This window comes from Sinocyclocheilus grahami, unplaced genomic scaffold (genome assembly GCF_001515645.1).
Source record: "Sinocyclocheilus grahami isolate Dianchi unplaced genomic scaffold, SAMN03320097.WGS_v1.1 scaffold299.1, whole genome shotgun sequence".
Classification (NCBI taxonomy): Eukaryota; Metazoa; Chordata; class Actinopteri; order Cypriniformes; family Cyprinidae; genus Sinocyclocheilus; species Sinocyclocheilus grahami.
In genome coordinates this window covers 171,723-188,923 of record NW_015505478.1, presented here as the reverse complement: position 1 = coordinate 188,923, position 17,201 = coordinate 171,723, and the positions used below count along the sequence as shown (strand labels likewise).

Here is a 17,201-nt window from a genome sequence, read left to right as displayed (position 1 = left end):
AAAACATGTTATTAAATGTGGAATTTTCTGCTGCTTTCAGATGGAGCAGTATTTACTACACAGAGCCGTAGTTCACTGACAAGCTACGCAAACAGCTTTCATAATCGCAGAATGATTTCTTCTATTTTATAATCACGCGATTAAATTGTCTGCGATTATGAACGTGATTTTGCGTAGCTTGTCAGTGGACTACGCCTCTGTGTAGTAAATGCTGCTCCATCTGAAAGCACGTGCTGGAGATTTACTACTAATCACAGAACCGGCTTTACTGACAAGATGCGCATGACAACCGCATTCGATTAATCATGCAGCCCTAGATACTAGTACTTATTCATTAGACACTAGTACTTATTCATTAGACACTAGTACTTATTCATTAGACACTAGTACTTATTCATTAGACACTAGTATTTATTCATTAGATACTAGTACTTATTTCAATAGATACTAGTACTTATTTCAATAGTGACTAGTAATTATTATATTGTTACTAGTAACACATTTTTAATTTTTGCCATTGACATCTATGGGGATCCATCACTGAGATATCAGCTATTCAATTTTAACTAGTATGTATTCCACTAGTGACTAGTACTTAATGTTTATGTACTAGTAGTTATTAGGTACTAGTATGTATTTTTTAGATACTAGTACTCATTCATTAGATACTAGTACCTATTAAATAGACACTAGTTTACACTAGTAACACTAGTGACACTAGTCACTATTGCAATAATTACTAGTTAGAAATGAAAAGATGATATCAAAAACAGAATAACTACCACTCCCTGTTCATTTGGAGATATCTTCAACCTCATGAACTAGTGAGAATGTATTTAGAGATGTCTTAATTTAAACAGATCATTACATAAACATGAGTTCCTCTCCACCGTCCAATCAGACTCCACATGGTAATACAAAACAATCAAATTAATGTAAAGTAGGGATAACTGGCTTTGTATGTTAGCCTAAAACACAAGGAAAGATTAAAAACTTCCAACAAAAGTATAATATGTTTAGTCTAAATTCACTACACAACATCAGTCGAGTCTTTGAAATAGCGTATTTTTGTGATCTGACATGGTTTCATTAAATAGAACGAGGCAGAAATCGTGCCACTTTATATTATTCTATACAGTGATAAAGGCTATGTCGATTAGCATTGCATTTTAAATCTACTTTATTCTTATAAAAATACCCAAGATAGCTTGAAGAACAAAGATAAAACCATATATTTTCGCAATCATTATTTATTTTCTTAATGTTTCAACAGTAAAACGCCTTTCTGCATGTTATTCAGCTACTAGGCTACATCTACAGCGAGAGCTGGATGTGTTTGTCCATATGGATTGGATTTCCTTTGGATTTCCTGGAACGTCATCAGTGAGTCTCACTTGTGGAGTTTCTGCGCGAGGGCGCTCTCCGGCAACGAGTATGAATGGAAAAAGAAGATTACAACCGAGTACTCATTATTGCTCACAAAACCCTAATTTGGGTAAAAATATCAAAAATAATTAAGAACTTTGAGGTAAACGTTTGCAAATCCTTAGTTTTTCTGCAATGTAGAGAAGTGAACATTTTTTATTTTTCTTGCAGCTATGTTTATTATTATATTTATTATTAAATACACTGTTTTGTATATTAACGTGAAATAGTGTTATTACAAAAGTAATATTCCTTATTTTGTTTAATGTTTTTATTTAGAAATAATAACCATAATCATTATTAGTTATATTGATAAAAACAACATTTTTAGCCAAATTGTATAGCCCTACAAGTACAGCAAACCTGGTGGGTTTTGTTTTTATTATTAATCATTTTTGGCCTTTTTTTTTTTCAAATAAATGTTTGTCTGAAAACCATAAGGTTTGAATTTTGTGTGCCCTGTACAGAACATTAATCTAAAAACATTCAGTGTCTTTAGCACCACTGCTAAATGCAAAAAAAGTTAACGTACAGCCCTGATATGATATTTATTGTTTTTACTGGAGGAAAAAGAGGAAAATGATAGATAATAAATTTGGTGTCTTATCTCCATCCTGCCACCGGAGGTCACTCGTACAATGACCAACAAACACATTAGGCTACAATGTTTACGAAATTACAGTGTTTACAAAACTGACAAAAATACGTTAAAAAAACGTGACGTTACATGTGGCCAAGTATGGTGACCCATACTCGGAATTAGTGCTCTGCATTTACCCATCCAAAATGCACACACACAGCAGTGAACACACACACACCTGGAGCAGTGGGCAGCCATTTATGCTGCGGCGCCCGGGGAGCAGTTGGGGGTTCGGTGCCTTGCTCAAGGGCACCTCAGTCATGGTATTGAAGGTGGGAGAGAGCGCTGTACATTCACTCCCCCCACCTACAATACCTGTAACCTTTGGGTTACGAGTCCGACTCTCTAACCATTAGGCCACGACTTCCCCGACTTTCCCACGACTTTCTATGTGATTGTGTACAAATTATTGTTTTTTACTATGTGGTTTCCTCAAAAAAAGTACATCTGTCTCCTTGTTTTTGTTTCGTGTCTAATCTCTCTCCTATATGTTGCTGGCTCGTTAATATTCAACATACGATTACCATACTGGGCAGAAATGCACATTTAAAAAGTACTAGAATCTATTAAGTTCAGGATATCTTTGGTCTAAAAGGTTACCAGTAACTGAAAAATAAGTACTAGTTCTATTTTTTCTTAACAAGAAGAGTATAATTAAATACTAGTCACTATCGGAATAAGTACTAGTATCTAATATATAAGAACTAGTACCTAATGAATAAGTACTAGTAACTTTACAAAGGACACAAGTACCTAAAGAATAAGCACTAGTAGTTAATGAATAAGTACTAGTACTTAATGGAAAAGATACTAGTATCTAAAAAAGAAGTACTAGTAGCATGAAAATAGATACTAGTATGGCTTATAGATTAAATGTTAAAACGGCTTTCCATAAATACACTACAGTTCAAACATAAATGAATTTGATTGTTTTTGATGCAGGCAGATTAAGGGAAACTCTTTATAATAATCATCAGATAACAGATAAGTAGTTCATATACTGACAAATATAAATATAAGATAATCAAAAATCCATGTTTCCACTTTAAAATGTGTGATATCTGCAATAATTGTCTGTAAAAAATTCTCACCAGTTGGTGGCTGCAGGGTATAGTACTATGGAGACACATGATATGTTTAATATTTGAGTACATTTTATATCTTTATATTTTTGAATAAAATAAATAATACATCTAACAGTACGGTACTATAGTTTCCTGGGGGAGGCTAAATATTTAATAATATTTTACACATTTAGAATATACATTTTTCACAGTATAAATTGGGTCTTTATACTTGAAAATATATAGATGCATTTTAATTTTAGAATGGGAGGGTCTCTCGCATGATCATATTTGGGATCCATAATGGCATCTAAAAGATTAAAAACCACTGATCTGACATACATTTTTTTGTTGCTGACTTTATAATAACCTACAAATGAGTTTTAGATCATATGGCAGTTGCATAAACTTAGTCACTATGTTAAGACTGTGTCTTGAAAACTAGTTTGACCAACCAGCATTTACTCAAGGGGTAATGTGTGTTATTTTTCGAATTCCAAGTAAACCAGTCTGCCTTTTTATGTAACAGATTTTTTAAAAATTAGGAACAATCTTGAAGAAAAAAAACCTGTTCTTAAAATCGAGGTTTATGCAACCGGCCCCATATGTCATAATATCTGCTCTATCCTAATCAGGCGGATTCAAGGAAATGAGTTGACGGAGTTGCATGAAGTTTTCAAAGTCCTAACTCGTTTAACGAGTGGTTTTAAATTCAGCCTAGGAGAACACCAAGCAGCGATTGTCTTATCTTTACTGTTTAATTCAATTCTACACCTGGTCAGCTGAGTTGAAGAGTTTGTTCGTTTACTTGCGTTCTGTTTAGTTGAGAGCTGAAACGCTGAGGCAATTCCTTCGTCAAGTCTGAGTTTGAAAGACTTTCAAGTTCTCTGAAGATCGCGAAGTGTCACTGAAATGTCTGAGTTCTTTGATGGTCTTGCTTTCTAGTCGTGTCCTCTTTTGGAAGGCCAAACAAAGTTTCGCTTTGACAACGAAACACAGCGTCACACACGGCGGGCTAGAGTGAGTTGAGGCCTGCTTTAGTGAGCGGCGGGCGGGCTTGAGAACGGCGCAGCCGGCGGATTCAACATCTTTCTTTGCGTGAACATTTGGGCGGGGTTATGCAAATCTTCCCACATCGTGATGTAGACATGTGGTGCCATGTTAGAACGAGGCATTTTAGGTAGGCGTGGTTGACTCTTAACTTTTATAAAGAATATCTCTTTGGATTTGAGACTTTAGTCTTTGCAACTTTACAGATCTTCTTTATGCACCAAGAGCTTGTGACACTCCAAAGAGAAAGGAAAAATAGAAATCACATCATATGACCCATTTAAAGAAGCGGAAGTTGTGGTGTAGTTCATGCAGTAGTGAACATCCTGTGTAGTATTAGACCACAGTCATTTGTCACTCAGACGCTCAGAGGAGAGAATGACTTACATTCACACATCAAAACTATATTTTGGGCTTTTGTTCTTAATTCTGTCCTTTCAACAATGCTGTTCAACAGTTGATCCGAGTGAGTATATAATTACACACAATTTTGTGCTGAAAAATGTTTTTGTGGTTAATGGGGTTAAAAACTAAAGGCGAGCAAATGATTTATCACAAGATTGGGAATATAATTCTTCTTAATAATGCTGTTTGTATAAGAGGATTCTGATTGTATGTTTGCATTTAGTTTTGGTTTTCTAAAAGACAAAAAGTTTGAGAGACGCGTTTGGATGGGGATTTCCACGGTTCTTCTCATGTATGTCATTTGTGTGTATGATGTTGTGATGATACTCTTGAGGTTTGAGATTCTGATACTGATTAGTTTTATGTCTATGTAGGTTTCGGGGAAAAAAAGTGAAAAAATGTATTAATGAATTGTTATATGAATGACTTTGAATCAACTTGACTCATGTAGGTGTGCAGTGTAAGATCATCAATCTTGAGTATGTGGAGTGCTTCTGGCACCCAAACATACCAACAATGAACTACACCTTCAGCAGTGCGTAAGTCACACCCCATTTCACTCACCTTCCCTAATACATTCATCCCAACTGGATATATACAGTGGAGATCAAAATTAGACAACAATCTATAAATACTTGATTTTTTTCCTAATATAGTTGTTTTCACTCTGCACTGGCCTTTTCATTATTTCAATGTTCTTGGCTTCAAGGAACTGCTTTACCTGCTTTGCAGTGTGACAAGGGCATTGTTTTGCATGAAAATTGTAAGCTGATTGGTAGATTGCGGGGAAGGTATTGTATGTTGCTGAAGGAGGTTCTGATAAGCATTTGCATTCACTCTGCCATGTATCTGTATAATTGTATCTGTACAAGAGGCCCAACTCCTGTTGTAGAAAACTCGACCTTTCACTGACTTCTTTATGCACTTGGGCTTCAGTCTTTCCCCAGTTTGATGCCAAACAAAATGTTTCCCGTTGGACCCAGATAAATTAAACTGGCTCTCATTACTTCAGCACTGAACTGTCAAGCAATTCCAGCTACAGTGTTGAACCGATTCCCCATTGAGAGTCTCCGCATTATCCTGCCTTCTCTTGCATTTGTCTTACATGGACGGCCAGCCTTTTTGAGGGACTTGAATTAATTACTGTCATTGTAAATACAAGCTGCAGTATTCGAGAAATTACAGATTTGGAATGACAGTGCACTGGCTGAAAGGGTCATCCCTTTGGCCTTCGTCTGGACAACCTCCTGTCGCAGGGTTTCAGTCACCTTAGAGCAGCCTGCCTTCTTGCAATCTCAGTGAAAATTAGAGGAATGTTGCCAGTTAAATAGGGTTTGTCATATAATTGTGACCCTGTCTGTGAAATCCAGGCTAAAAGTCTAAAAATCTAATTATGAGATAACAAGCATCAAAGTTTTATTTCAACCATTCATTTCACTATGATTTTAATCTTTGACATGGCCTTACTCAATATTAAAGATATCAAGGTTACATTTCTATAGAATGCGTTTACCTTATGAAGGATGATTTTATGTAAAAAATAAAAAATTTACTTAACCTGGGTTTTCACAGCCAGTGTCACAATTAACGATTAACACCAATAACTTGGAGTTATTTTTAAGTTTTTTATACTGTGCTTCAGAATGCAATTAATCTATAAAATATGCTTAAAGAACTGCCCTTCTACTCCTGATAGGAAAAATTCAAATAGGACTAATCCGTGACCTTGAAATTTAGCTAATTGTAGGTTGTTCTCTAATTGTGCTCTCAACTGTGTGTGTGTGTGTATATATATATAATATATATTGAATATTGATGATAATATAATTTGACCTGTCAGCAGTTTTTTATGATTTTGTTAAATACATTTTTCATAATTTGTTTTTGTTTTTTTGTCAGATTTCTACATGATCCCTCACAAGACTGTCCAGAATACATAATGGAGCACAGTTACACTGTAGGCTGCAGAATTCCTCTCAAAAACCCTGATCAGAGGTTTACACCATTTTCTACAAATGTATCCACTGAAAGAAACCACACTTTTGCAAAAACGTTTAATTCCATCAAGAGAAAAGGTGAGAGAACAGATTTACAACATTTCAATTGTCTGTCAAAGAATGCTTGTGAATCTACACTACCTTTCAAAAAATTTGATTAGTAAGAATCCGTGTATCATTCGATCATTCGTTTTTTGATTTAATATTGAAAGTAGAAAACGGCTCCTTTTTTGTTGTTTTTTTCCAAGAAACGAAAAACGAGAATTCAGCTTAAATATTCATTTTTCGTTAATGGGTGGAAAAATGAATAAACAGCTTGAATATTCGATTTCTACATGTGGGCGGGAATTAAATGCCCCTTTCTGCTGATTGGTCAGCCGAAGATCAAACCGTGGCGTCATCAGTTCTTCTGCAGTATCAAGCAGCAGAATAATAGTCCTCCACTGCTGCAGTTGTACGGATTAATAACCCATTTGATCAATTTCATATTTTTCAACAGACTAATGAATAGCTCGACACAACTCGTACCGGGGCAGAGTCTAGACAGGTCTTTCTTCTGTGTAGACCAGCGGTTCTTAAAGTGATAGGGGGTCCGAAAAATTATTTGCTATAGCCTAAAGTATTTCCAGACTGTAAAGTCGCTTTTTTTAATCATGATTAACTACTGTGATTTATTCCAAAGTGACTTATATGATGGATGTAACGTCAAATAATCTAAATGAAGCCTTTTAAAAGACATAATTACAGATTATAATGATTTATACTGTATTTTTACGCGTTGTGTTGCCACGTAAACATAAAACCATGTCTGCATTTGGGATCGGAGAAATGACAAACAACAAGCACTACTCTACACTGCTCAAAACTCGCGTTTGAATCATCAGTGGCAAATCCTTTAAATATGAAAACATACTTACAGTCTTTGAGTCAGAACAGCCGGCATTGTAGTCTACTCTCCCAGGATCAGGAAACAGTCCTCCATAAAATGCGCTGGACACATCGGAATATTTGGGTTGAACTGTTCTGGAACAGTGTTGTAAATACATTTACATTTAGTCATTTAGCAAACGCTTTTATCCAAAGCGACTTACAAACGAGGACAATGGAAGCAATCAAAATCAACAAAAGAGCAATGATATACAAGTGCTATAACAAGTTTCAGTTAGCTTAACGCAGTACACGTAGCAAGGTTTTTTTAATAATATAATAAATAAAAAGAAAACATAGAATAGAGCAAGCTAGTGTTAGAGGTCTTTTTTGATTTTGTTAATTGTATAATAAATAAAAAGAAAACTGATAGAATACAAAAAGATTAGAAAGCAAGTGTTTTTTTTTTTTAAAGAAAACAAGCAGCAAATGAATAGAGTGCAAGTCTAAAAGGGACAAGTGTTTGTTTGTTTGTTTGTTTGTTTTTAAGAATATAATTAGAATAGAGAGTGCTAGAGTTAGAGGGTCAAATAAAGATGGATGAGATGTGTTTTTAGCCGATTCTTGAAGATGGCTAAGGACTCAGCTGCTCGGATTGAGTTGGGCAGCTCATTCCACCAGGAGGGAACATTTAATTTAAAAGTCTGTGAAAGTGATTTTGTGCTTCTTTGGGATGGCACAATAAAGCGACATTCACTTGCAGAACGCAAGCTTCTAGAGGGCACATAAGTCTGAAGTAATGAATTTAGGTAAAGGTGGATGGTGAAATTGTGATGAAACGATAGGTTTGATGGAACCACAAGCATTTCTGTCTTGGCAAGGTTCAGTTGAAGGTGATGGTCCTTCATCCAGCAAGAAATGTCTGTTAGACAAGCTGAGATGCGAGCAGCTATCGTCGGATCATCAGGATGGAATGAGAGGTAGTGTCATCAGCATAGCAGTGGTATGAAAAGCCATGTTTCTGAATGACAGAACCTAATGATGCCATGTAGACAGAGAAGAGAAGTGGTCCAAGAACTGAGCCCTGAGGTACCCCAGTAGTTAGATGTTGCAACTTGGACCTCTCCAATATACTTTGAAGGACCTATCTGATAGGTAAGACTCCAACCACTGGAGTGTGGTTCCTGAGATGCCCTTTGCCAATAGGGCTGACAGGAGGATCTGGTGGTTAACCATGTCAAAAGCAGTGGACAGATCCAGCAAGATAAGTATTGAAGATTTGGAATCCGCTCTTGTCAGTCTTAGGGGTTCAGCAACTGAGAGCAAGGCAGTCTCGGTTGAATGTCCACATCTGAAACCAGACTGGTTGCTGTCAAGGAGGTTGTTCTGTGAGAGAAAGGCAGAGACTTGGTTGAACACAACTCGTTCAAGTGTTTTTGCAATGAAAGGAATAAGGGAAACCGGTAGTTCTCTAAAAGAGATAGGTTAAGGGTGGGTTTCTTAAGTAGTGGGGTTATACGAGCAGTCTTTCAGATGAGACGTTAAACCAAGGTCTTGACTCTGTGTGGTCATTAAAAATCCCAGGATGTCCTTCAAAAAAGAGTAGGGGTGTAACCCCGGCATCCTGACCAAATTCGCCCATTGGCCTCTGACCATCATGGCCTCCTAACCATCCCCATATCTGCTGATTGGCTTCATCACTCCTCTCCACCGTGACGTGCATTCTTTTTGGCTCATTAAAAATTAATCTTGCTGCCGCGTTCTGGATTAATTGTAAAGGTTTGATAGAACTGGCTGGAAGTCCTGCCAAGAGAGCATTGCAATAGTCCAGCCTGGACAGAACAAGAGCTTGAACAAGCAGTTGTGAAGCATGTTCCGAAAGAAAGAGCCTGATCTTCTTGATGTTGAATAAAGCAAATCTGCAGGACCGAACAGTTTTAGCAATGTGGTCTGAGAAAGTAAGCTGATCATCAATCATAACTTCAAGGTTTCTGACTGTTTTTGAAGGATTTATGGTTGATGTGCCTAACTGGATGGGGAAATTGTGATGAAACAATGGGTTTGCTGGAACCACAAGCAGTTCTGTCTTGGCAAGGTTGAGTTGAAGGTGATGGTCCTTCATCCAGCAAGAAATGTCTGTTAGACAAGCTGAGATGCGAGCAGCTATCGTCGGATCATCAGGATGGAATGAGAGGTAGTGTCATCAGCATAGCAGTGGTATGAAAAGCCATGTTTCTGAATGACAGAACCTAATGATGCCATGTAGACAGAGAAGAGAAGTGGTCCAAGAACTGAGCCCTGAGGTACCCCAGTAGTTAGATGTTGCAACTTGGACCTCTCCAATATACTTTGAAGGACCTATCTGATAGGTAAGACTCCAACCACTGGAGTGTGGTTCCTGAGATGCCCTTTGCCAATAGGGCTGACAGGAGGATCTGGTGGTTAACCATGTCAAAAGCAGTGGACAGATCCAGCAAGATAAGTATTGAAGATTTGGAATCCGCTCTTGTCAGTCTTAGGGGTTCAGCAACTGAGAGCAAGGCAGTCTCGGTTGAATGTCCACATCTGAAACCAGACTGGTTGCTGTCAAGGAGGTTGTTCTGTGAGAGAAAGGCAGAGACTTGGTTGAACACAACTCGTTCAAGTGTTTTTGCAATGAAAGGAATAAGGGAAACCGGTAGTTCTCTAAAAGAGATAGGTTAAGGGTGGGTTTCTTAAGTAGTGGGGTTATACGAGCAGTCTTTCAGATGAGACGTTAAACCAAGGTCTTGACTCTGTGTGGTCATTAAAAATCCCAGGATGTCCTTCAAAAAAGAGTAGGGGTGTAACCCCGGCATCCTGACCAAATTCGCCCATTGGCCTCTGACCATCATGGCCTCCTAACCATCCCCATATCTGCTGATTGGCTTCATCACTCCTCTCCACCAATAAGCTGGTGGGGGTTCTGGCGCAATATGGCTGCCGTCGCATCATCCAGGTGGATGCTGCACACTGGTGGTGGATGAGGAGATTCCCCCCTTCTATGTTAAGCGCTTTGAGTGCCCAGAAAAGCGCTATATAAATGTAAGGAATTATTATTATTATTATTATTATTAAATGTTGAGGGGAAAACACCAGTGTGAAGGGGTATGTTAATGATGTGAGTGAGTGCAGGTACAACTACAGGAGAAATGGCTTGAAGGAGATGAGATGGAATAGGATCAAGCAGACAAGTAGTAGGATGATTGGAAAGGATGAGTTTAAAGACTTCTGCCTCAGAGAGTGGAGAAAAGGATGAAAATTAGTGTATGTTTGCTGGTAAGATGTGCTTGACAGATTGTGGTGTGGAAAATTGTGCACTGATGTTTTTAATTGTATTAATGAAAAACGTGGCAAAGTCATCAGCTATTAGAGTTGATGCAAGAGGGGGAGGAGGAGGATAAAGGAGCGAGGAAAATGTTTTAAAGAGCATGCGAGAGTTAAACGAATTGTTAATTTTGTTATGGTAGTATGTCCTTTTAGCAGTGGAGACATTAGCAGAGAAGGAAGAGAGGAGTGACTGATACACATTAAGGTCAGTAGGATTTTTGGATTTATGGCACACCCTTTCAACAGCCCTGAGCTTAGAACGATGTTCGCGGAGAACATCAGATAACCAAGGGGCAGAAGGGGTGGTATGGGCTGGTCTGGAAGACAAGGGGCAGACAGTGTCTAAAGAAGATGTAAGAGTGGAGCAGAAAGTATCAGTAGCACTTTAAGCATCAAAAGATGCTTACAGTTTAGGGGAAGGAAGTGAAGATGATACCATAGCAGATAGCCAGGAGGGTGAGAGTGAGCGTAGGTTACGTCGAAAGATGACATGTGGAGGGGTATGTGTTGTGTCAGGAACCATGTTGAGGTTAAGAGTGAGGAGGAAGTGATCCGAGGTGTGCAGTGGAGTAACCAGTACATGATCAGTGGAGCAGTGTCGTGTGTAAATAAGGTCCAGTTGGTTGCCTGATTTGTGAGTAGCAGTAGTTGACACTCGGTTGAGATCAAAAGAGGCAAGCGTGTGTGGAAGTCTGCAGCCTGAGGTTTATATAGGTGGATGTTGAAGTCTCCAAGCATAACTAGGGGAGTACCATCCTCAGGAAAGGTTGAGAGCAGCACATCTAACTCATCCAAGAAGTTACCTAGTGGTCCTGGGGGTCGATAATCAACTACAAAATGGATTTTAAGAGGGTAGGTAATAGAAACTGAATGAGATTCAAAGGAGCTGTTTATACCCAAAGATGGTAAAGGATTACATTTCCAATCATTAAAGATAAGCAGACCAGTACCTCCACCTCTTCCAGTCAAACGGGGGGAGTAGGAAAAAGATAAATTATGAGAGGCGGCTAGTGGGCTAGAGTGAGCGGCGGCCGGCGGGTTCTACGAAGGAGCGCCAAGCGGGTTTGCGGCAACCACATGTGAGGACCCCGGGCTGGACTCTGCTTCGTCCACGGTGAAAGCCAATCCGGTGATCCACAGCGCGAAGTTGATGTATTTCCTCAGTGACCAGCACGGATCAGCTCTAGGCATGACAAAGCGGATATCGTCCTCTTTTGGAAGGCCAAACAAAGTAGTTTCACTTTCACAACGAAACACACAGCGTCTCCACAACATCTCGGCGGTGGCAACAGCGAGAATAAAAGTTACGCCTTCTTTCTTTGCGTGAACATTTGGGCGGCGTTATGCAAATCTTCCCACATCGTGACATAGACATGTGGGGGCGTGTTAGAATGAGCTGTTTTAGGAAGGTGTGGTCAGGGCCGGATTTACCTCTTTTCGTGACATAGGCAAAACAAATTTTTGGGCCTCCCTTCCCTATTAATATAATAGGCCTAATAGTACCACCCAAGCAAACAAAACTATTTCTTAATCAGTGGAAACCGTTACAGTGCTTTCTATCGTAATAAGCGCTTGCGTTCAGTCAATAAAAATCGAATGTTGGTTCTTAATTTGTTTGAGAATTCAAACAAATTGCATTTCATTCCATTAAAAGGCACGGCAACGTGGCCACATAACCACTTCGGAAGTGCATTATTTCTCTAATAATTTTAACGGCCTGGAGTCACAATCACACATTAATTGTTCAGATTATTTGTTTCAAGACATTTGACATGTTTCCATCCTGAAATCTCTTGGGTGTTGTACTAGCTAATTTTTTATGCACCTCATTCCAAACCTTCCGTTGCAAATTCCAAAACGTCATTTTAGAGCTAATAACAGAGGCTTGAGCCATTGATATGCAGGTTAACACAGTTATTAATGCAGTCTAATGCAGTTATTAGAGAGAGAGAGCGAGAAAGAGAGAGGGAGAGATTAAGTGCATGTGAATACTTGCTCTGTGCGTCTCTCAGCAGTGTGCAGCAGCAGCGTCTAGCGAATCTTTAAGTTGAACTGCTTCAAGAACCTTGCTACTGAGAAATGTCATGTAGCTTTTCAGCTGCGAAACTCTTTTTTTGATAAATTCACGGGGCAGCCCCAGCACGCTGACGTCTCTGCGTGTGTGCACGAGTGCGAGTCTATGTGTGTGCGTGTGTGAGAGAGAACGGGAGAAAGAAAGCGTGATTTCCGTACATAAAAAAGGTTGAAGACATGGAAATAGTTTGTCATTTTTACCCTATTGTTTGTTATATTTATTTGCTCAATGTCTTCTGGGGTTTTGGTTCTTTTACTATTGTAGATATCCCATAGTATATCATTTCTATTATATATCTCTTCATTTTGGTTTGGGAACCCCACCTGGACGAGCAAGCATAGGCACGTGCCTAGAATGCCTATGCGTAAATCTGGTCCTGGTTGGGCTCGTAACTTTTATAAAGAATATCTCTTTGTATTTGAGACTTTAGTCTTTGCAACTGTACAGATCTTTTTTATGTACCAAGAGCTTGTAACACTCCAAAGAGAAAGGAAAAATTTTAATTGCATCATATGACCCCTTTAAGCTGCACAACTGTTATCAACATCTATAATAATAATTAATGTTTCTTGAGCAGCAAATCAGCGTATTAGAATGATTACTGAAGGATCATGTGACACTGAAGATTTTGCATCACAGAAATAAATTACATTTTAAAATATATTAAAATATAGAACGGTTCTTTTAAAAGTAGTATTTCATAATAAAATAGTTTTCCTGTGTTTCTGATCAAATAAATGAAGCCCTGGTGTGCATGAGAGACTTCTTTTAAAGACTTTACCAAACTCTTACCAAACATAAACTTTTGAATAGTAGTGTAGTTTAATAATTTACATAATTTCTTCACCCTTCCAGTTGAATCATTCATTTTATTATTTTAGTTCTCCCTTTATGTTTTTGATTATCGGTTAGTCATAGCACTCTTTTGCCAAATATTTTTCATATGACCAACAGGCCATTATTCCAGCGAACAGATTTCAGCTGTGCTACAATAGTTCTAGATGTCTTCTATCACTCCACAGTCTTTTTCTTCTTGCATAATGAAATAATTTAAACTTAAATCAATATTTTATGTCCACTTAATTATTTATTTGGTAAATAACCATGTAATAATTGAGTACATTATGTTCCTTATCACCCTATTACGATTTTTGTTATAATGTTCCATTATCCCATATTGTATTAGATACAGGTGCATCTCAATAAATTAGAATGTCGTGGAAAAGTACATTTATTTCAGTAATTCAACTCAAATTGTGAAACTCGTGTATTAAATAAATTCAGTGCACACAGACTGAAGTAGTTTAAGTCTTTGGTTCTTTTAATTGTGATGATTTTGGCTCACATTTAACAAAAACCCACCAATTCACTATCTCAACAAATTAGAATACTTCATAAGACCAATAAAAAAACATTTTTAGTGAATTGTTGGCCTTCTGGAAAGTATGTTCTTTTACTGTACATGTACTCAGTACTTGGTAGGGGCTCCTTTTGCTTTAATTACTGCCTCAATTCGGCATGGCATGGAGGTGATCAGTTTGTGGCACTGCTGAGGTGGTGTGGAAGCCCGGGTTTCTTTGACAGTGGCCTTCCTTTTTCCTTGTTGGAGTGGTCCAGACGCTACACTTGGATACAGCACTCTGTGAACAGCCAGCTTCTTTGGCAATGAATGTTTGTGGCTTACCCTCCTTGTGAAGGGTGTCAATGATTGTCTTCTGGACAACTGTCAGATCAGCAGTCTTCCCCATGATTGTGTAACCTAGTGAACCAAACTGAGAGACCATTTTGAAGGCTCAGGAAACCTTTGCAGGTGTTTTGAGTTGATTAGCTGATTGGCATGTCACCATATTCTAATTTGTTGAGAGAGTGAATTGGTGGGTTTTTGTTAAATGTGAGCCAAAATCATCACAATTAAAAGAACCAACGACTTAAACTACTTCAGTCTGTGTGCATTGAATTTATTTAATACACGAGTTTCACAATTTGAGTTGAATTACTGAAATAAATGAACTTTTCCACGACATTCAAATTTATTGAGATGCACCTGTATATTTAATAAGTCTGTTGATGATTAATTCCTTCTAAACCAGTGGCTCATTTGTTTGTGTTTGTACATATATTTGTTTAGTGCAGCTAAACCCACCCTATAACCTCTCAGTGGTGTGGAATAAGCAGGATGGCACACTTTCACTGCAGTGGAACAGCAGTTCCCCCCTCCCAAAAAACTGTGAAGTCTATATGGTGCGCAACCAGAAAGACACAAGACAGGTGAGACCAGAGATATCATATTATGATCGTTTTGCAGTCAAACGGCCAACTGTCTCATCTTCATCTTTCTTTTGCTCCCAGTCCTCAAACGTGACAGGAACATCATACAGTCTGTCTCAGGTCTCACAGAACAAGCCCTATGTTTTCCAAGTGCGGAGCACTGTTGCTGATGTCTGCAGTGCTTCAGATCTCTGGAGTGACTGGAGTGTCCCGGTGGAGTCGGGCACCGGTGAGATACTACTATCACATAGTGAGGGACATGGTATGGATGGATTTGCTCTCATTTGTCTTCTTACAGTTTTTTCCCCATCATGTTTCTGTGTTATGTAGGGAACAGCAGACAAGGCAGGTGGCAGTGGCTTTATGTTGTTCTGTCAGTCCTTCTGCTGTTTCTGCTGGGTTTGATGTTGTGCTATTGTGAGAGGTGAGAGATGTTTAAAAGACTTAAACATAAGAGTTTTTCATTAAGACTTGTTTTATTTATAGATTACAGATTTTATTTAAAGATTATTTTATTGCAATAATATAATGTAATCAGGGTCTCTGCAGGTCTTAAAAAGACGCCCTTCCACAATTGGAGCTCTTAAATATGAGAAGAAAGTCATGGCATTAAATGTTGCATTCACTACAAAAATGAATATTTTTCTTTGTATTTTTGTCTTGTTTTTTTTAGTTTAAATATCTAAACATCCTTAAATCAAGATACATTTATTTGAGATACAAAATGAAGGTATGAAGTTGTGTTTTCTGAGAAAATGAACAAAACCTTCTTGTTATTTTGCTTCTCAAGTAAATGTATCTTACAAAATGTACAGTCTTTGTCGCCATCTCTGTTTGAAAACCTGCAATTGCAGCTGTTAGTGGAATTATCTAGCTTACATTGGTTGTGCTCCAGCACGGCTCCAGCGCGGATGAATCTAATGTTTTGAGGAGTATGTGTGGCAGTCAGTCACCGCATCGGGGTGGATATTCACTGTACTTCGCAATCACAGATTCTAGCCTACGTCTTGGAATATATGACCCAAATAAGAATTTTCACCGGATATTGTCATCTGAACAAGTAAGTAACAAGTAACAGCGTATTGATGCTGCACACTGGTGGTTGTTGAGGAGATTCCCCCCTTCTATGTAAAGAGCTTTGAGTGCCGGAAGTGACGTAACGACGCAGCAGCATGCTCGAATTTCCCGCGAAAACCTACCCGTACCACTCAAATTAGAAAACATTATTATAAGCTAACCGTTGTGAATCGGACTAAAGTAAGGCATTCGTTTTGAACACTGGCTGGTTATGTACTTGCTCAAATGTTGATTTTGGATAATTTTTAACCAAAAAAGGATACAGACTGCAGCTTTAAATTCTTAATAATTAAATTAAATTATTACTAATTATTACTAATTATTACAATAATTATTTATATACAGGAAAAAGATCATCTTACTTCCAGTCGTGCCTGACCCTAGCAAGAACCTACAGGATTTGTTTCATAAACATGATGGAAATGTTGAGGTATCCACTCCTATGAGGTCATTATGAGTAAATGTGCTCTTCAGATTTGGATACGCTGTGACCCTCTCATTATATTCTCAGAGCTGGGTTCACATCTCCAGAGAGCTTAAGGAAGCCTTTGAGCCTGACTACACAGAGCCGTCCTGTGACGTGTGTGAGGTTACACCCTCTTGTGACGCCGGTCTCACACCTGTGGCCAGTCCTGCTTCTCAAACTGACAACTGTGATGAACCAAGCACTGAAAAAGAGCCTGCAGATGAACCAAGCACTGAAGAAGAGCGTGCAGGACAGCAGAGCTCTTAAGCCAAAGTGGTGTTAACCACTGTCAGCTCATTCTTACTGAACATGTTCACATGCTACATTTGAATGTTTTCCTTTGCACATTTATTTTTCCTCATTCATATCTCATTTTATGCAGAATTTATGTATAAGAAGGATGAAAAATTTAATTGTTGACATTTCTCAATCAATCAGTGTACTCAAAAGTTAGGGGTTGTTATGTTGACCATGGCTGCTTTTATTTGATCAAAATACAATAGAAACTGGTAATACTGTA

The 17,201-nt window shown here is 38.3% G+C and overlaps 1 protein-coding gene across 2 annotated transcripts; it reads left to right on the top strand.

Moving 5' to 3' along the window:
* Window positions 1-4,520: 4,520 nt before the first annotated feature.
* Window positions 4,521-17,151, top strand: LOC107601097 (cytokine receptor common subunit gamma-like). 2 transcript variants are annotated; one of them, XM_016293120.1, is made up of 8 exons: window positions 4,521-4,645; window positions 5,036-5,123; window positions 6,484-6,659; window positions 14,999-15,138; window positions 15,220-15,367; window positions 15,469-15,562; window positions 16,561-16,645; window positions 16,727-17,151. In XM_016293120.1, the coding sequence occupies exons 1-8, from the start codon at window positions 4,558-4,560 to the stop codon at window positions 16,946-16,948; spliced, it is 1,041 nt and encodes a 346-aa protein (XP_016148606.1). In that variant the 5' UTR covers window positions 4,521-4,557; the 3' UTR covers window positions 16,949-17,151. The 2 variants fall into 2 exon arrangements, with proteins under 2 accessions (XP_016148606.1, XP_016148607.1); XM_016293121.1 differs by lacking the exon at window positions 5,036-5,123 and having other exon boundaries at window positions 4,595-4,645.
* Window positions 17,152-17,201: the final 50 nt, after the last annotated feature.

Excerpts from the sequence above, each read along its gene's own strand:
- LOC107601097 (XM_016293120.1), top strand. The coding sequence starts at position 4,558 with ATGACTTACATTCACACATCAAAACTATATTTTGGGCTTTTGTTCTTA. Across the intron at positions 4,646-5,035 it reads CTGTTCAACAGTTGATCCGA|GTGTGCAGTGTAAGATCATC; the intron begins GTGAGTATATAA and ends TGACTCATGTAG. Across the intron at positions 15,368-15,468 it reads CCCGGTGGAGTCGGGCACCG|GGAACAGCAGACAAGGCAGG; the intron begins GTGAGATACTAC and ends TGTGTTATGTAG.